Raw genomic sequence first — 21228 nt, 5'->3', positions numbered from 1 at the left:
TCTGTAAAGCCACCTAAGGTACTGAAATAAAAGTGCTTTTTATGTCAACAAAGAGTTTGTCTATGGTACATTATTGTACGACTTGGGCAGGTTGGTATAAATTTTGTTCAGCTTAGAGGGTCACCTCAGCCAATAGGGTATATTGCTGATCCATTAATTATCCTTTTCTGGTGCATTGTGGGATAGAAAAGGGAGCAAATTAGCGATCGATTTGCCCCTTTTCAATCCCACAATGCACCAGAAAAGGATAATTAATGGATCAGCAATATACCCTATCGGATGATTCATTTTTAATTATTTCGCTATGGCGGGTAGGAAAATGAAAGATCTTGAGAAAACATCGCAAGAAAATGGGAGTCTAAAACGTCCATTTCTCATCGGAGTTGCGGGTGGAACAGCTTCAGGAAAGGTAATGTGACAGTAAAGAAAATATATTACTAATTTTGGTAGAATATTGTTCAGTGGATTCGTTAAAAACTGGTTTGAAAGTTGCTCGTGTCGGACAAAAGATGTTTTGAGTTTGCCATGTGGCCGTGGCCGTTCGTACACACAAGTCATTCATTCAGTGCATGCGTCATATTTCATTGCACAAGCTTTCATCAGTCACAGTGAAAGGTCGCAGGAAAAAAACAGTAGAAAAAACAAAAACAAATTCAAAACACTTTGGTATTTTACAAAAAGCTTAAGAAACAAGATTTTCAATCCATTTTAATGAGCTTTCGTTGGAGACTTTTAGCGAGCAGCTCAGCAGGTAAAATTAAAAAAAGAAAATTCCAATTTCCATGGAATTTGATGATCATGATGATCATCATTCGATCCATCATTTATTCATTATGTGATTCAATATTTGGAATTTCAATTTGGATTTAAAAAAATTACAAAACAGTTAAAACATTCAAAAGCGTACCTCTTTCTTCAATGGTTTAAGGCGGACTCACAATCATGCTCATACATTGATTTTGTTTAAAAATTAAGATCATATTAGCATTTTTTGTTGATATGATGAGATAAATGAAAATCCTTCATTAAATTCATCCAACTTCCATGACTTCCAAGATAATTTTTTCGAAGAGTTTTGCCTACCGGTTTTGTTTTTTAGAGAGACTGTACACAGGGACATTGCCGGGGGCGGCGAAAATGGGGGCATTTGCCCACCCCCAAATATTTTTCTTGCCCCCCCCCCCAACTTTTGAGGCAAAACCTTTAAAAATTATATAAAAATTTTGCAGCAATTTTGTGCAAAATATGTTGATTTTGCCCCCCCCCCAAGAAAATTCCTGGTGCCGCCACTGACTGTACATATGCATGTCTTTGAGCTTCCAAAAAAACTTTTCTGAGACGCGCGCGCAAACATTTTTTTATTTGACTTTTTTTTTAAATCTTTTTTTGGGACCCCCATTGGAATTATGTCTACACAGGAAGCTAGACTTTTATCATCCTGGCAATTCGGCATTTTGGTGTCTTTTTGGTGTCCAGCTTTTCAGTGTGTTAATTTAGGCCCCGAACAATCGATTTTGAGTTTCCCGTCACATAATTTTTGAAAACAAGTGAGGTGACTTTTTCATTATTCATTATTCATTATTTTCGTGACTTTCATTATATGACAAAATGCGAGTGTAAAACACGTTATTTACCGCTCACTCACTCAAAGGATGTTTAACCAAAGATATAAACTTGCAAAGAGGCTGCATGGTCAAAATTGATACCAATTCCTTTCTTCTTATTATTATTATACGTCGTAAAAATCAGCAGTGTCCAAATTGAAATCAAAATACGAAACAATTGCAATTCATGAATTGGTAAGCTTTACAACTTCACTATCGAATCTTGCGCCAACAAAATTAAAGGGGAAACCCCATGCGTGTTTTGTTGATGTTGCTGTCTTGCACCAATGTCATAAACACAACGGAGTTGAAATATATAATTTTTTGCTCTTTTTGCATATTAAATTTAATTTAAAACTATGTCGAATACTATTTAAAAATAAATAATTGATCAATTGGGAAAACAAATATAAAATTAACAGTATTAATATATTTCTTTAATTACCACAAACAACGATATTGTGCAAAGTCTCAAACAGCAGACATTGAATTGAAAAATATTTTTGTTCGACCGCATATTTCGTGCAACAGTGTCACAATAGAGCAGAGTTGAAATATATAAATCTTGCCATTTTGTACAGTAAAATAATGTAAAAGCGATACCAAGTACTATTTTAAAGTATATGATTGATATTTATGAAAAGAAATCCAAAAATAACAGAATCAATATATTTTTTTTAAATTCGCACAAACACCACTATTTATTGTGCGATTTCGCGAACAGCACTGTAGAATCATTGATCTGCCAATGACAGCATTAGTCTTTCAGTCCAGTATATGATACGCACGTGGAAAAGGACAGCGACGTCAACATATTTACAAAGCGTTGCGAACCGGACCTACAGGATCTAGGCTATCACTATCATACGCCAATCAACCGGCCGCAATGAGTTTACTGCCGGTAGCGAAATCGATGTTTTGAATTTGATTTTTCCACTAAAAATGCACGGCTTTTCATCGTTTTTTTGGCAAAAATGATAAGTTTTTATTTTTATTTTTCAAAATCGCAATAATGAATTCAAGTCTTGGTCCGAAAATGAAGTCTTGGTGAGGCTGACGGAAACTCAAAATCGACTTTGCCACGCCTTATGTATGTTTGATTGTACAATTTTGTGTCGCTTTTTGCCAAATAAATATAAATGAATGAATGAATGACACTATTTTCGCCATGGATGATCGGGATGAAAAAGATGAATTTTAGTGTGGAACTGGAAAAGGGGCTCCTTGCCCTAAGTTTCTTTTCCTTCACCCACCAGATTTTCTTTCATTATTTGTCAGAGGGGCAATTTTTTCTTTCATTTTTTGTCAGAAGGGCACCAGCCCCCCTGGCCCCCCACTGGCTACGCCATGCCACTGCAAAATGATGCAGTTTTGATGGCAAATTTGAATTCACCTTTCATACATATAATTGACCATGAACTGCATGGTGATCAAGTAGAATAATTATAATTGAGTTCAAAATGGAATTGAGTGATTCAATATTTGGACTGTAAAATTTTGTCACATAAAATGGTCATTTTTGCCAAAAATTGGCCATCTATACTTTACCATTTTTAAATAGATTGTTAAAAAAGATCCTCACACAGAAAGGTCTCAAAAGAAGTAAACTGATAAAATTCCTCACATTTTCTTGTATATAAATATATGCAAAAATTATACAGTACCATACCAAGATTTATTAATCAGTCCTGGCTGTCACTGTTTACTTGTTATTTGTTTTCATTTTCAGTCTTCCGTGTGTGAAAAGATAGTTGAGGAGTTAGGACAACATAATGTGGACTGTCGAAGGAAGAAGATCGCTATCCTAACACTTGATGACTTCTACAAGGTGTTAGACAGAAAAGACCAAGCCAAATCCTGCAAGGGAACTTATAACTTTGACCATCCAGGTACATAAGAATCATCTTAATTAAATCTTGTGTCTCAAAGCTGCCGTGCGCGTTACCATAGTAAAATCGTGCGCATAGTCCTCTTTGAAAATCAAGAAGTTCAATTTTTGTATGTCTTTTTATTTATTTTTTAAATAAAACCCAAAATTCATATCCAAGTTTCAGATTTTTTTTGCAAATTTTGGACACGAAAACAATAAAAGAGAAAAATAATACTCAGTGACTTTATTTGTCTACTAAAAATATTCTAACATTTGCAACATTGGATAATTTTTGCACAAAATTCTTGTCCGAAATTCGTAACTGACACAATAAAAAAAATAAACATAAAAAAATACAATAATTAAAAAAACCCGCATTCCGCATTAGGTTTTCAATTTCTCACAAGCTTTGAGACACAGGATTTTAATTTAAATGGCCTAAACATATATATTGTCAGGCATGCATTCGAATTTGGCTGTATCGCATAGCAGTTTACTCCTTATTTTGAAGCAACTGCTACCCACTTTTGCATTTTTATAGCACTTTTTATAGTGCTTTAGTATATATATGGAAGTATCCTGATTATGATGAATTAGCCAAAACCTGCTACGCATAATTTTTAAACGAATTCGAAACCTGATTGAAAGTGATGATTCGTGTATTGGTGCTAAGGCTCTCGTTTTCGGGAAATTCGGCCCCGGTACCGAACTTTTTTTCGAGCGGGTACCGGGTACCAAACAAAAAAAAAAAAAATTTGCAAAAAAAAAAAAAAAAAAAAAAAAGTTTTTTTTCGGTTTTGTAGTGTCTCTGGACCTAGACAAATTCAATGCATTTTGATGTCATTAAGGTTAAACAAAGTGTTGAAGGGCTTTACCTCCAGAAAAAATATATTATTACCTTATACGTAAGAAAATATGTCTACTTATCAAGTGAAATAAAAAATCCGGAAAAAATGTGTGAAAATGTGTTTTTAGCCTATTTTTTTAGCTCATGTCAAGCACTATTATTCGATTTGTTTACAAGCGCCAAGCAACTGTCGTCTAGGAGAGTGATTGACATCTTTATTATTAGAGAAGAATGGAATCTGTATAGTTCATGAATATTCATGTAGTATTTATACAACCTGTATCCCAGCCATTTTGCTTAGCTATCATAATCGTTCATATAAGACGCCCATATGATCCATGGTGTTAAACTGATATTCAGCAACTTTATATCTCTCGATCTTTGCGATCCGAAATATTGAATTTCAACTTTAGGCACATCTCTAGCAAGATAATTAAATACCTGTCACAAATATAGGTCTTGAAATGTTACTTGCAGCGTTAAAAATGTGAATAGAGAACAAATCGGGTTCAAACATGCTTCAAAAATATGAAAGTAATTGTCAACGCCTACTACCAGAATAGCCGGAAGAGGGCAGACTTCATAAGGGAGTGTTCATAATTAATTTTAGTGGGGGACAAAGAATTTGAAACTTATTTCGGGAAATTTCCTGGGTTTTTGGTTTTGTTTTTTATTTTATCTTCCTGTTAAGGGTGTTTTGGTTGGCACATTTTCGGGCATTTTCATGCACTTCACAGGAGTTTTTTCGTGGCTTCTCTGTAGCTGTCGTGTGTCTTTTTCCCCACGTACAGGGTATAAATAATAAATGAATAATAATATGAAAAAAAGAATCTGGAACTTCAACGTCAAAAAACAAAACAAAAACAAGACAAACTGTACCCTGCTAAAAATATCAACCCCTATCCTCTCTGAGAATAAAAATAATAAGACTCCAACCTCACCTGCAAAAAAAAATTTGTTCGGGGGATAATTTGAGATAAGTTCGGGCCTATTTTATTGCGACAATTTTCCAAATCTATAAGGTGAAATACGTGTCGTGGGGATGTCGGCAGATTTGGGGTGCATTTTCAGCCATTTAGTTTAGACTCTGTTGCATTTTTAGCCATGATTTTATTGACCCTCAGTGTCTTGAAAATTAGGTTTAAGAATGGTATTTTTCAATGATTTTCTCGAAAAAGTAAAAATTTGCGAAAACTTTCAGTCCAAAAGTTGATACAATTTTGGGTCTGTTTTATTCAAATTTGGTTTAAAATCGTACCGTAGTTTTTCGGAGTCACAGCCTCACATCCTTACCCAAACCAACTTGAGAAGGTTCCCCCGGGGTGTGTGCAAATTTGCAATTTATAGGCCTACACTCATCATTTAAGCCTAAAATCAAAGTGTTAATACCATTAACACTACCATGGCCCGTTTTGTCGTGATGACTGGCTTCCAAAATGTAGGCCTATTTTAAATTATAAATCTGGTCCCGCTTAGAGGTGTGTTTTTACCCATGGAGGTCTCTCCTCGGGTTCGTGGATGTGCCACAGTTTTGGAGTAGGCCTACCTTTTCAACGACTATGATGGGTGGGTTTACAGCGAAGACCAACTTTTGGGCGCATTTTGGCAAAAGTGCCCTTAAAAAGCTGGCCAAATTAGGCCAAATGTGGGTGACTTTGATCCCCATGGTACAAATGTTTTGAAGAGACCACCGAGGTGTTATAAAAAAATGGTCGGGCCTGCTAAAAACCTCCGGAATCAAGCATGGGTAGGCATACCAAAATGCCTTGAGACCCCCCCAACCCAGCGCCGGGACCTCCATGACATGATATTCTCCATGAGTCCACCAGAAAATATAAAATATAACATTTTGATAGGCCTACTAGACCTAGGCCTATATTTGTCTGTAAACCTTTCTTGTAGTTGTAGGCTACCGCGATGTCTACCGTGATGACAGTAGCGTAGCTGCCGGGGGGGCAATTGCAAAATTGCCTATTTGGGCCCCCCGCCCCTAGTGCAAGAAAAAAAAGAGGGAAAGAGGGGAGAAAAAAAGAAAAAAAGAGAGGGTGAGAGGAGGGGCAGAGAGATGGGGAATCCGAACGATATGCAATACAGCTCAATAGGCCTACCATATACGATTATTATCAATAAGCCTGGCAAAAATTGTCTATTTGGGCCCCCGCCCCCAGTGGGAAATTTGGTGGATTTGGGCCCCTCAAAAATCCCAGCTACGCCCGCCTGCGTGATGATGTTGCAAAGTTGCGGAAGTTCATTCATAAATTTCCCGTAAATTTCCCATTTCCACTCGACAACAACCCGGGACAACAACAGGCCAGCACGCAGCGCTGCGCAGTAGCTAATCCCCGAGCTAATCAGAGACATGTGCGTTTTCTTTCAATGTAGGCCTACGCTTCAAATAATTATGCTCTCGGCGTCGAAAGTATGATAATGGAAAATATTTATAATGAACACTCCCTTATTTAGCCACACCTCAGTTCCTTTCTCGGGTTGCCTGGTATATCAGCAAAATCCTACACCTATCGCCTTCCCTTGGTAAAATCCCTGATAAAAACTCGTGATATTGAAATTGAATTTCCAGCGCCAGAACTTCCGTCATTCTAGCATCATGGATGGATTATGGATATGCAGTGGCGCCGCTAGAGGGGGCAGTATTTCCACCAATATTTTTTCTTTCCCACCCAGTTTTTAGGCAAAATCCCCACAATTATGTAATTTTCCACTTTTTGCGGCAATTTAGTGCAAAATGATGATTTCCAAGTGCCCGTCTCAAATTCACTTCCCCCCATGCACCATGAAAAAAATTCTGGTTCCGCCACTACGGGTATGGCCATAGCTAGGGGCTTTCCCACCCACCCCAGTTGCCCTTGGTTATGCTGGACGTATGAGAAATTTAGAGCTTGTTCAATTCCACCAATTTTAGAAATTTTAAAGGTATATACAGTGTATCATAGGATCACAGTCAAATAAAATATCGTAGGCCTAATAATTTTACCAATGGCATTTATTGAGCTGCTCCTATAGTTTAATATTGATATTATATAATTGAGCTCCTTGTCAAGCTCCTGAGTACAGTGACTAACTGAGCTCCCGCTATTTTCAGAAATGAAGGCCTGGCCTTAAATGAATAGGCCCTAATTAGGATTGAGGCAGCCTTTTGTTTCATTTTACAGAACTTTTTTTAATCCCCCAAAATTAGTGGGTTTTTTTTAATGGGGAGTAGGCTTTTAAAGCGAAATTCAAATTTGGCAATATTTTCCATTGCTTAACGAATTGATCTGCGTGAAAATGCCTAAACATGTGGCCAGAGCGGGATGAGTGGTATAAAAATCTTAACTTGTGAGAAAGGACGTAGGCCTATGGGGTTGTATGAGGTTGTGGATCACGAAATGCCCCTTTAATGTGTGCTAGGTAAAGTCATTCTTCCTCCCGTTCGACATGCCAAAATTTATTCCTCCCCGGCCCGGCTTGCCAAAAAATTGCTTTCTCGAAAGGCTGTGCAATCAGTAGGCCTACCGGTATTAGCCTACTAATTATAAGCCAAAATTTCCAAGCGACTCGCTAAAAATCGCTTGCCTCCCGTCTCGGCCAGCCAAAAATCGCTTGTCCGCACCCCCCTGGACTACCAAATTTTTGTGGCCCCTCCCCCTTGGCCTGCCAAAACTGTGCCCCACCCCCTTTGCATAGGCCTAGGCCTATATGCCAATTTTTGTGATCCCCACTTTCCATACCCATACTTAAACCTGTTGCAAGCGCAGCAAGCATGAAAATGTGCACATTTATTTTCGCTACCTAACTACCCCCCCCACACACACACACATTTTCCCTCCCATGCACCAGGTTCATTGGCGCTAGATTTTAAGCTAGAAAATACCTAAATATTTTAAAATCCAAACTCGGCAACACCACTTTATCGGGCAAATAGAGCCCGTCGATCACGTAAACAGCGTGTTTAAAAAAAAATGAGAGTGTCACTTTTGTCCAAAAATTTGAATTTTGGCCTTGAGCAGCGACAATCAGAGGTAAGAAAAACACAGTATGACGCAGCTTGAAATATAGAATCACTATATCAATTTTGAAGTTTGTACTTCAAAGCACGAAATAAACGAGGTGAAATGGTTCTAAAAAAAATTGATTTCGCTGTATCTTTTATCGCGAAACTAGACAATTTGACAGCAGCGAGTCGGAAAAATAGCAAATATCTCAATTTTCTGCTATCGAAATAAAAATTTAAATAGCACCTGCATATAGAAGAGGGTTTATAGAAATAATGTAGGTCAGAATTTTGTCTATGAAATCGTGCACGGAATTGTTATTACTGGTTACAAAACGACATACAAGTGGAGGCCATTTTACTTCAAATTCGCAAACATGTAAGCTTACTAAAACAAATCGAGACAAGCAATATCAAGAATGAATATGCACATTCTTTTATTGACTTGTTTGTAATGTCTTGTCGTAGTTCCCAACAAAATCGCCACTTCCACTGAGAAATTATGGCCGTGTTCCCAAAAATCTTGATGCTCCGGATATTGAAAAAAAATTGAAATGTTTGAAAAGTACATTTCTGTTTGAGCCAAGTGTAAAATTCAAGCATAATAATAACCCTTACACTTTCAGCTTTTAAACGTATTTTGCGTTTTCTCTCTACGATATTTATTTCCAGAAATAGATAATTTTAAAGGGGGCTACATGCAGTCTCATTCTGGATCGATCATTACAAAGTTTAGTATAACCTTAATAGAGTATGACATGAAAACTATGTATCAATTTTCAGATTAAAAACACAAAACAATGTGCAAAATTCAATTTTTTTTTTTTAGGTCAACCATGATCCTAGCATTTAGGTCTCTAGGTCCAGAGACACTACAAAACCGGGAAAAAACTTTGAAAAAAAAAAAATTTAAAATTTTTTAATTTTTTTTTAATTTTTTTTTAAATTTTGGTACCGGCAGGGAATTTCCTGCCCGGGTAATAGGATTATCGGGCGGGACTCGAATTCCCGGGACTCACTCAGAGCCTTAATTGGTGCATGCATAATTTGTATGAAAGACAAAACTAGTCAGTCTTAATTGTCCTCCAAAAGAGGTGTGAAATCCTGACTTTGGCAGAACTGTTTTTGAAAATTGTTGTCGCTTGAAACCCTGGCTTGAAACATGCCTTTTCAAAGGCTTCATGCGATCAGATTAATTGAAATGATTATATCATGACTGCGAGCAGGTGGTTTATATCGCCATCAGTTGTTAAAATGTGTAATTTACTAATTTATGTTCTTTTTTTAAATAATTGCTGTTGCTGCTGCTGTTGTTACTATTGCTGTTGATGTTAACATTATTCTTATTTTCTTTTCTGTTCTAGGTGCTTTAGATACTGATCTCATCAGGAAGACACTGAAGGACATTCACTCAGGGCAAACTGTCAAAATTCCAAAATATGACAAGCAAACCAACTCAAGGTATGATACATCCCAAATGGTTACCCTGAGATGCTCATAATTCCCCATATAGGCCCACTATTAAAGGCCTTATCACGAGCTTATTTGATAGAGCTCTTATAGTATGATACTTAATTTGTGTGACAGAGACAGTACATAAACATATGTATACAATTATAGAATTCAGACAAAACAACAGTTAAAGTCTTCGTTGAAATTGCAGCTGTTTTGAGGAAGACACTGTATGTGGCACAGATTGTCAATTCCTGTGCATGGTGACAGAAGCTTGAGTGCTGCCAACAGGTGCTGTGAAATGCACATGCTATAAATCATCAGCTATATGCATGCATCAGAGTAGGCGTACGTTTGTTGGATTATAATAATGAATAATTGTTATTGCGAATTGTTGGTTCCAATTTGGTGCATACACATGATCCTATAAATGGTTAAAATACCATTCTTCATAGTCAAGGTCAATATCAATTGTCATTTTGGCTTCTGGGCATTCAAACTTGCACAGTGACAAAGTCAGGTGTGTTGCTTAAGGTCATCACCCCTGTTACAAGACGTGACCCATATATGATTGTCCTTGCCATTTGTTCTAATTGAGTGATTTTACCTTCGGCACCCAGCCAAGTTGACCAGAATAATATCAGTTTCATTGCCTTGATTCTTATTATGATGTGTACCAACCCACCGGGCTGTTATACATTCTGTTACATATTTTAGTACCAAAGTTGATAATTTGGCTTCCTGAAATTTCAGGAAGTGGCTTTAAACTTGAACATAACAAAGTGAATAAAACACAATTATGTAAAAAAAGAGTAAAACATAAAGGAAGACTATTTTTTTCACCCTGATGGCAGTGATGGGGCAGTGACATCAACATGTGGAGGCAGCTGTTTCGCGCTTGCATAGATGCAGCTTCTTCAAGCGTGTGTGTATATACATGCTTAATTTGAGCGAACTCAATTGATTTATAAAAATTTTATAGATAAATCAACTTGAGTGTAAATTTATAGCCATTAATATTTTGAATGTGGAGAACTTTTCATGCATTGCATACTCCTGCACTTGCTGTTGGGCATATTTGAATTTACCGACTTTGAAATTCCAAAAATGTAGACAACCTTTGTGAGAATGAATGAATGATTGGCATCTCATTCCAACCATCACCTCTATCATACCTTTTTACATGTAGTTTGAAATAACTCCATGATGGACTCCTATTTAACATTTGTCTTTGATATTTTATCATTTTCAGAAAAGAGGATGAATTTACCACCATCTACCCAGCCGATGTAGTACTATGTGAGGGCATTCTGACCTTCTATTGGAAGGACATCAGGGATATGTTTGATATGAAATTATTTGTAGACACAGATGCAGACACACGGCTATCTAGAAGAGGTGAGCCTAATTTGATTTTGGCAGTATTACTCTAATATATCCTATGGTGATATCTCCACATACTGACACATCCCATAAACTTGTGTATTATAAGGCCAAACAAATTTGTTTGTGTGCCCTTTTTTTAATTACTCACTACTGTATAGGCCTGTAGGCAATGAACATGGTCACATGGAAAGATACAGCAATACTTCACTTCCAGACCTTCAATATGCAAGATACACCATAAAAATGGATTCAAACGAGTGCATACTTAAAGGCATACGTTTATTCCAATATTATTGGAAACATGGATGCAGGAATAGACAGTTATAAATGTTATAATGAGTTTAGAGTAATTATTTTCTTCCAAAGAAAAATGTTGTTAGCCTAATTTAGCTTTGAAATGAAATTTAGACACAGAAAAACTAATAAAAAAACATTAAAATTATAAACTAACTAAATGGTGGAGGGCAAGCAAACAAATTATATTGGTTCGCTATACATTGGTACGCTTCAAGTGCGATTCGATACTGGGGCCAACTAAATATATGCACAGATGTCGCTACAGAACTTGAGGTGAACCAAATTATAGAGGGAAGGTATGTTATCAACTGTTTTTATGATGCAAAGTCTTATGTTGTGCAATTCCAATTAAAATACATACACAATTTATAATTGTGACCAGTATAGTTTGAAATAAAAATTGCGACAGTAATTTTGTTTTTAATCCTACAGAATTATTTGGATCAAGAAGTTATGTGCATTTGTTTGAATGTGATTTAGAAGCAGCCTGTATTCGTGTATAGACTTGATATTAAAACTTTGTTTTGATCTTGTTCATCATGAAAACTTTTGACAATTACTTTTTGTATTCAATTATAAAAGCAACTGATCAAATATTCTAACTGCTTTTGTTCTTTTCCCAGTACTATGCGACATTAAAGAGAGGGGTCGAGACTTGGATACCATTCTGGTGCAATATGTGACCTATGTGAAACCAGCATTTGAGGAGTTTTGTCTTCCCACCAAGAAATATGCTGATGTTATCATTCCAAGGGGTGTGGAAAATACAGGTAAGAGGGGGACATCAAGCACTGCTTATATCAGCCGATTTTCTTCTTACTTGGTCAAAGTGTGCCACTAGGTAAAATATTAATCTCCACCAAATTTATATTCAATTAGTCTTTTCGAGATATGGTGGACACAATAGGATGGCGCTGCACGTCATGGGCAAAGTCTTTTGAATTTGCCGGGTTTTACCCATATTGAAGACTGCCCTCCTATTGTGTACACCATATCTCAAAAAGGCTAATCGGAAGTCATCTTCTGGGTCCACCTTTGACCTAAAGTCTTAGCATGTTGTCATAGTACTGATAGCAGATGGCCCAAGTCATAAGACAGCTATCACAATCACACACAGTACAAACATTAGCTGTCTTATGTCATCAACTGTTAGTGGTGGCATAACCTAAGTATTTTTAGTAGGGTCAAAGGCAGATTGGCAAGTTTTCTGGTTTATCAAATTCTGTGTTTTTTCCATTTTCTAAAACTTTCTAAATCTGAAGTTCTAGAAACACTGTTAATAAATACCTAATAATTATGCAAATTATTGTCAGCCGATCGTGGTACTGAACAGGGGATAAAACGGTGAAATTATGACCAGTAATTGGATATAGTAAATAAAGGAATTGAAGAAAATATCAGGCTGTCAAAAATGGAGTTGATTTCAGCCAAACTTTAACCCTAAAGGCCTGCAATCAGCTTTCGACAAGAGTTTTTCTCTCACCGCACCTGCGCTCTGCAACTCACTTCCATCTGAACTCCGTACTGCTGTCTCTCTGCCAAGTTTCAAGAAAGGTCTCAAAACCTTCCTGTTCCCACAATAATCTGGTGGCTTTGTTTCAGTTTGCTATTTTATTTTGCCTTTCAAATGTTTTGTTTTCCATCTTGGCGCCATGGTCTTTATGAAATGGCGCCCTATAAATGCCTTGTATGTAATGTATGTATGTATGGGCCTTTTGCTGAATGAATTGAAAAAAGCCAATTTTTTAGGTGGAAGTGAGCTTAATTTTTGCAAAATGGCATTTTTAGATTAATACTCTGGAAAATATCATAATTTTTCCCATTGTCCGTAAATTATGGAAAACTTGGCCACTTTAGTCAAAGGTCAAACAATGTCTTTTGGAATGAAAAAATACATGCAAAAAGAGGAACAGTCTGGCAATGAACTAGACATAAGAAGTTTTTAATTCATCTTTGTAGATGAATGCTTTTTTACCAATTCAAAATTCAATCTAAGATAAACATATTAAATTTGACTAATTAGTGTGTTGAATATTGAGTTGAAAAATACCAATACATTGCATAAAAACTGCTGCCTTTAGTTTTCTAAAAGAAAGTGTTCATCTTTACAATAGAGCATACATGGGCAAATGGATTCATGTGTGGAATGAAAACTGCTGATATTGAATATATTGCTATCTTTCAGTTGGTTTGATTTTACCCATGATAGGTTTATATTTAGCTCATGAGCAGCTGGCATTAATGATAGTGCAAACTGACATACCCATCCAGCTGTTACAATTTGATAACACTATGGTATGTGGGGATGCAAGCAATGATTAAAAGATGATAATACCCATGATAACACTTGACATGTGACACTAATTTTGACTAGCCTCTGTCACTTGGATGGTTTGAGAAGAAGGAGGTCCATAAACTCCTTACTAGAGAAGCTACATTTTGGGGTCAAATTGGTTAGTGCAATTTAGCTCTATTCAATTTGTTAAAACATAATTGTTAAATGTCACACATAAAGGTCTTTTGTGTAAAAGTCCTGCATGGGATGATCATAAAAATAGTTCTGAAAGGGCTGAGCTCTCGGGGGTCTTAAAGGCCTAGATAAGTCCAGAATCTTTATACAATTTTCTCAAAAACCAAAATGGAGATACGGCAGTGTTGCACACAGAGCCCTCGATATGACACTTAGTCATGTTTATCATATCTCTAATGTCTGCATCTGTGTTCTTTTTCTTGACAGTGGCAATAGGATTAATCACCCAACACATTAAGGACATTCTAAATGGCGGTCTCAAGTATAAGAATGGTCATGGTAACTCAAATGGAGGAAGCGGCACAAATGGTTATTCCAGCAATGGCTTCACAGGTGGCCTTTCAGAGCGCATCAGCGTCTCCGCATCGGGAGACGTCGCACCTCCACGGAAACGCAATCCCTCCGAAAGCGGAAGCAGACCACATTGATCCAAGTTGGTTTCCTCCGCTGCTGTCGGTAGATGTATGCATGAACCGTTTGTGCAATTTTTTTGTGTGAAATCGTCGAGACTTTGGCATGGCTCTCTTTTGAATCAGACAAAGTCTCAAATTTCTGCTGAAATTGTGTGAAGAGTCCATCCAGTCTATACACCACACTGATGTATAGCAATCGTTGTCATCACATTAAGCGTTGGTTTGTAGAATAACAGGTAGACTACACAGTGTAGCAGGTGGTACATGGTGTCGTATTCTTGTAGCAGATTCAGATGTTCTGCTTCCGAAGTGCTTCAACCTTTGTTGGTGCATGACAGCATGTTTTTATTATAAGTATTATGTTGGTCACAAGAAGGGTGTGAATAATATTTCAGTATGTGTAAAACAATGTGTTAAATTACAGTGAATGCTTTGTTGCAGCTGCTGAAAGAAAATGTGGAATTTTATTTCATAAAATTCCCATATAGATGGATACACTGTATGTCGTATTTCCATTGCAAATGCTTTGTAGTATACATGTAGTCAAGTTTCCCTACAAAAGAGGAATAAAACTGCTAATCACTCCAAAATCCCCTACTGATCCCCTATTCTCCGTCGTAGTGAATACGTCATACCGTAGTAACTGGTTCACACTTGGTTTGCAAACCTGTTAGAATCCCATTGACTTTGTGTTCTGATCATTTTGATTGTGGTTCTTAACACAGATATCGTAAACCATTGACCTGGCAATGATCGATTTTGACGTTACACTACGACGGCGAAGTGACAGAGCTGTCAACAGGGTGTGAAAAGTGCCAACAGGTTATATACATTATTCTATCAGTTGGTTTATCCACTGTGGTTTATCATTGAGTGGGTCTGGCTAGCTGGGAGTGAAATTGTCCAATGGTGGTAATTGCCAGTTGGGCTTGGTTTTATATCCTTTTTCGTAGCAAAACCAACTATATACCTTCAAAAAGGATTGCATCTACATACAATGCAAAGTGCTTATAAATACAGAAATCCATCACATGGTTATTAATGTTATTATCCTTCAATTTTTATGTGGTTCTTTGTAGTGTTGGCTGATCCAGCCCAAGATCAGCATTGCCGATCTCCGATCACAAACTTGACAGATCAGCCGATCCCGATTTAGAACTAATACATCTTGGAAAATACAGGGTCATCAATCTTTTTTTTAGTAACACTGTTGCTAGCAGCGGCACTGTTTTGAACATCTCGAAAAAGAAGTCGTCAATCTTTCTTTATCTGGAAAATTCATGCAAATCATGATCTGAAGTGCTGCCAGTGCATAAAATTTCATGATGTTCTTGCTTGGATGTGATTAGCTATTAACTTTTAAGCATTTCACGATTAAGACAGAATGTATGTATTTCTGAAATTTCTGCTGTTATTTTATTGTGGTTTTCAGGTTTCACTGAGAGATTGGTATAAGATCAGCAGCTGATAACATTTTCTCTGATCCTAATTCAAGGCAGATTTTACTCTCACCGGCTCAATTTTCACTTGCTGATCTGGATCGGCCAACACCAGGGACAGGCGATTTGCGGAACTTTTTTACCGCGCAATTGGCTATTTTTTTTCCTATGGGCAGGGATACATGATTTGCACTGAAAAAAGAGTTCCGCGCAATTCCGCACAATTTGCTATTTTTTTCCGCGCAAATCGCCTGTCCCTGGCCAACACTAATCTTTTGTCATTGAATACCTCATTGTTTAAAGCCAAAGGTCAAGTTTATGGAAGTTATATGTGTCTAGTCCAATCAGTGAAGATTCTCTTTAAAATGATTGGTTCTCATTCAGACAAAATCTAATCCTGTTGGAGTGATTTTTCTCATTCAGTCCTAGTGTAATTATGTAAAGTAAAATTGATTTGATGTACCAGTGAAGAAGGTTAGGTAATATGTATATGTCTAAAGTTTTCATTTGAAGAAAGGTGATTTAAGTTGCATGACTTGTTTTTCTGAAGAAATTTTTGATATCCTTTACAGGACCAAAAGCAGCATGGTAATGTTTTCTTACAAGTTTTGTCAAGTAACTTTCATCATGCAACTCACCGCACATACATTTTTGTAATTTTATGCTTAAAAACTCAATGTGTTGATGTCACATAGTACTACTCAAGGAGCGTGAAACTGGTAAAAGGGAGGGAAAAAACAGCATTTTGTGCAGTAAGTCACAAAATGAGCTGAAAATAATAATGTCTGAATATTTGGACTTGAAAAAAGTGGCTTCTCTGTTACAAAACAGGACTGGAAAAATGTTAGCTTCTTGAGAAAAGCCCACTTTCACTACAAAATGCCAAACATTTTCCAAAATTTCTCTAGGTATATCTTATATTGTATTGGGAAGCCAAAGTTCCTTCCAAATCCCAAAGTTTCCCATAAATGAGCTTCCATCCTGGATTCAGCATTTTTCCAGACCTGGTTAAAAAACAAGGCATTACAAGTACTTGAAAATCAATCTTGCAGGGCTGATAAAGTCAACCTTATACTTGTACTGTACAATACTATACTTCAGATTGAAAGTTGTTTATATTTCAGTTTGCTCAATTGTAAATACAGCCAGTTTAGTTACTTAGCTAGACAGGGTAGAAGAAGAAGTCATTTTTATTGACATATTCTAGTGATGCACTGATCTGCCCTAGATCTATATCTACTAATCATTTTGCTTCCTGAATCATCCGATCTTGATCTGTACTAACATGTCCTACACTCCTTGAGAAATTAATTAACTAGTCTTGGTCCCACCCGATTTGTGCTCCTTCGTCACTAAACAAACCGTCTGGAGACAACCTCATAGTAGGTCTTTTCTGATTGGCTGAACATCAACTCCCAAAATACTGGCGTTAAATTTTGCTGTCAATCAACGCTGGGCTTCAGCGCATGCAGCGGTTGATTGACAGCTATGCTACATAAATCCACACAATGTGCGTGAGTACGCGCTGCAAATCAGCGTACATGAAAGCGATATCAGGCGATCGGCGCCTCAGTGGCTGCTAAAGCTAGCGTACATTTTTCGTTTGCGGTATCTACAAATAGTGGAGGGTCTACGATGTTTATTGTCACTACACAAGTCACGTCCTATAGCCAATTGAAAACAGTTTTATTTGGAAATTCATTAACCAATCAGCGATAGTCATTTTGGGGTTGTCGCCAGACGGTTTGTTTAGTGACGGAGGAACACAAACCGGCTGGGACCGAGACAATTAATTAACTAGAGTGCCCTCTATATTCAGCAATAATCAATTGTGACTGATGGAAAATAGTTTTTAAAAAGGAGAAACTAGTTAAAACTAGATTCAATCCTTCAGTTGTTTCAACAACTACACATGCTCATTTGGGTTGTGCTCTTATTAGGTAACATAATGGATTGTGGGTAAAAAAGGTACCACAATACGAGGCCTTGAAGTATTCAAGCTAAGTTTAAATTACCTACTTCTGATAAACATCTTGAAGTGATAAACTTTTCTTGTAAAATATGACATCTTAGCATATTGCTTTCATGAATTTTGAAGCCCAAATACTGATTTTGCATTTAGAGCGGCAACACCGCTGAGGCAAAAATCGGACCGATTCAGAAGCTACCGATGGGATCGGTGCATCGCTAGAAGTTATGTAGTAAAATGCAAATTTTTCAAAGTTGGTTTCAGTTTACAAATACATGTATATTGTATTGAGTTGCATGCAAATTTACAAATATATTCAAATCTAACCAAAGTTCTAAACGATGAATGGGGAATTATGTTGGATATTGCTGTAAGCTTATTTGCTAACTTTCTATTAGGTTTTGCCTGAAACCAAAAATTTAGGTCCAAAGTTCTCAAAGACTCCATAATATGGTGCTCAAAGTAAATTATCATTTTGCTAGAAATGCCGGATTACAATATTTTGGTAAATATAGCAAACGTAACTTTAGGCATAGTGAACATTGCTTATTTATTTTTCTATGTCCTTATTGCTTCCAGTTGCATATTAAATATATGAATTAAAACCATTTTTTAAGTTCTTCACAAGGGATTTTGGGTAAAGCCGTTTTTGCATACTTCAATTTGTTAGAAAAGAACTCCCTAGTGATTCTTTTTAGAATGTGTGAAGCTATTTATAGACAACATAATAATTATAGAAATAGAGTGTGGTAGCTAGACTGCTACAGCCCACATTATTACATAACACTATGATACATTACCAGACTATGTATGCACACACATTTGGTATATGTGTTAATTATAAAACTGCAAACAAAGTTGTGGACAGTATTGGGCTATCCCAGTTGGAATCCATACACAGGGATGTAAATCTTCAGGAAATTACCGGATTTCACGAAATTTTGCTTGGATCTTCCCTGTACAAAGTATACACTTCAGGAAATGTTAAAGCAGTTTCAGGAAATTATGTCAGTGCTTGTTTTCATCCCTGCATACACCCTTTGTGGAAAACATGATCTTCATCTTCCACACAGGGTATGTGAATTTCAAATGGGGTTCCCATTAAATTCAACACCCCCGGTGTGGGAGAGTAGGTCATGTCATCCATTGGGGGTGTATGGATTTTAACTAGAATAGCTTGTTGCAGAGCCACAGTCTATTTTTAAATGCGGATACAGTATTACCACCTGAATTGTGAAACAACAGAAATATTTATTATACAAAATAGAGACTGTAAGTTTTACTTTGTTGTCTAGTGACCTGAAGAAGAGGCTGATGTTTTGGTGTAAGAGTTCAAATCGTTTACATTGTAGATACATACATGTAGGTCTGCAAGTATTATTATGCACAAACCAATGTTGAATGCACCAAGAGGCCTAATGCACACTACATGATATGCACCAGGTCTCCTGTAGATTTCATGTATGATAGGGTGAACAATTAACTATTAATGTATTATGAACTGATAGTATACTCCATATATGGATACAATTATATCCTATAAACATAATGGGACCTGCTACCATGAAGTGGGCGAAAAGTCGCAAGTTGGTAGTTTCGAGACTTCCTGGCTACTGAGTTGGTGTTATTTGTTTCTCGCGCACCTGTTCAAGCCAATAGTAGGGTTGGGCGAATCTGAACTTTTTTTACAAAAGTGATTTAAAACGAGTTGTTTCTATAGCGTAGAACACAAATCCGTCAAAATTTTGACCTCCGATGACGTTTGACCCCCTACTATTCAAAAATTCAAAATGGCTGCCAAAATAACATATTTTTGCTTGTTTCTGGCATATTTTAGTAGATACATAGCTTCAATGTGTCTTTTTATATGTTTTGGGGGTTAAGAAACACAAATTTGACACTTCTGAGATAATTATCTCTATCCTGTACAAGTTTAGTCGTCAAAAATTCAAAATGGCTGCCAAAATGAGGCCATTTTGCTTGTAATAGCATATTTTAGTACATACATGACTTCAAATAAGTCTTTTTTATATGTTTTTGGATCTGGGAGCACACCTTTGACACTTATATGAAGAATTGGAGTACCCTGTACGAGTTATCAGTTGCCAGATATTCAAAATGGCCGCCAAAATGATGTCATTTTGCTTGCAATAGCACATTTTGACAGATACATGGCTACAAATGTATATTTATCTATGTTTTGATGTAGCGGTACACAAATTAGACACTTTTAACATAATTAGCAGTAACATACACGAATTGTGAGTTGCCAGAATAAAAATACCATCCAATTTTGTTGAAGAAAACTGCTGAAATCTACTTCTCTAAGGAGTAGAAATATAAACAGGGTTAGTTCACATGTGCTTAATATGGTATGTCATTGCATTTGTAATTTCTACTGTGACAACCTGCATTTTGTATTTTACAATAGGATATTTTTCAACAAAGTATCAATATATGCTGACAAGTTTGGTTCTGGATACACATCATTTTGAATGGATTGTCTCAGTTCTTCACCACTTTCTACAATGCAGGAACCAATTTCTGCACGTGGACACCATCTGCCAAGTCTATGATGGACACTGCCGATGACACTAGAATTCCTTCGCAATCTCAGCAATCCTACCAAATCTATTTGATATGAAACCTTTGAAGCGATGCCTTGTGTCTCCACCCATGAAGTTTATTCATTATAGAGGGATATGGAGTGAGCTGCATGACTTGGAGAATGTAGCTTCGAATAAGGGCCAATGTTATGGACACTAGATCCACGTGAGGTGAACACTTTCTCTACGGCAGTCATGTTTAGCAGCTTCTGAACACCAATTTTCTGTTCAATGTTTCTGAGACTTTATCAGGTGCATGATCTGCGCATTGTGGTGGGTCCACGTCGATCAGTTCAAACCCGTCAGACATGCACACCACTTATTAGCAATGCTAAAAAAAAAAAAAAATGGAAATGGGCAAGAAGAAGTTCTGACAGTGTTTCAGATGCAATTACCCGCAGACGGTTAAATATCAAAGCGACTAACACTCGTGAAGAAAACAGAATTGAAAATAAGGAAACTTGCTAGAACCATGAAACTTCTAGATGCATGTACTGTGATACATGATTCTATCAATATCCTTGCACACTTAACTGAAAAACAACAACGTAGCAAAATCAGGGTTACAGAAGCCCCAGATATTCATCAAATGCGACCAATGAAAGTCGACAGTAGATTCAAATGGTGAAATTTTCGTGTGAAGAACTGTGACAATCCATTCAAAATGCAAAGAAACCAGAATCAAACTTGTCAGTAGATATTGGTGCTTTAGAGAAAATATCCTAGTGTAATACAAAATGTAGGTTACTCTCAGTTACTAGAAATTACAAATGCAATGACATGTCAAGTAAACACATGTAATATCCCGCTTACATTTCTACTCC

The 21228-nt window shown here is 36.8% G+C and overlaps 1 protein-coding gene across 1 annotated transcript; it reads left to right on the top strand.

Annotated features, from left to right (window-relative positions):
• Positions 1-298: 298 nt before the first annotated feature.
• On the top strand, positions 299-16662 carry LOC140166491 (uridine-cytidine kinase 2-like). The gene is made up of 6 exons (XM_072189969.1): positions 299-409; positions 3334-3493; positions 9677-9773; positions 11017-11162; positions 12071-12217; positions 14185-16662. The coding sequence occupies exons 1-6, from the start codon at positions 305-307 to the stop codon at positions 14403-14405; spliced, it is 876 nt and encodes a 291-aa protein (XP_072046070.1). The 5' UTR covers positions 299-304; the 3' UTR covers positions 14406-16662.
• The last annotated feature ends 4566 nt before the right edge of the window (positions 16663-21228 follow it).

The sequence above is a fragment of the Amphiura filiformis genome, chromosome 12, assembly GCF_039555335.1.
Source record: "Amphiura filiformis chromosome 12, Afil_fr2py, whole genome shotgun sequence".
Taxonomy (NCBI): Eukaryota; Metazoa; Echinodermata; class Ophiuroidea; order Amphilepidida; family Amphiuridae; genus Amphiura; species Amphiura filiformis.
This window is presented reverse-complemented; position numbering and strand designations above follow the sequence as displayed.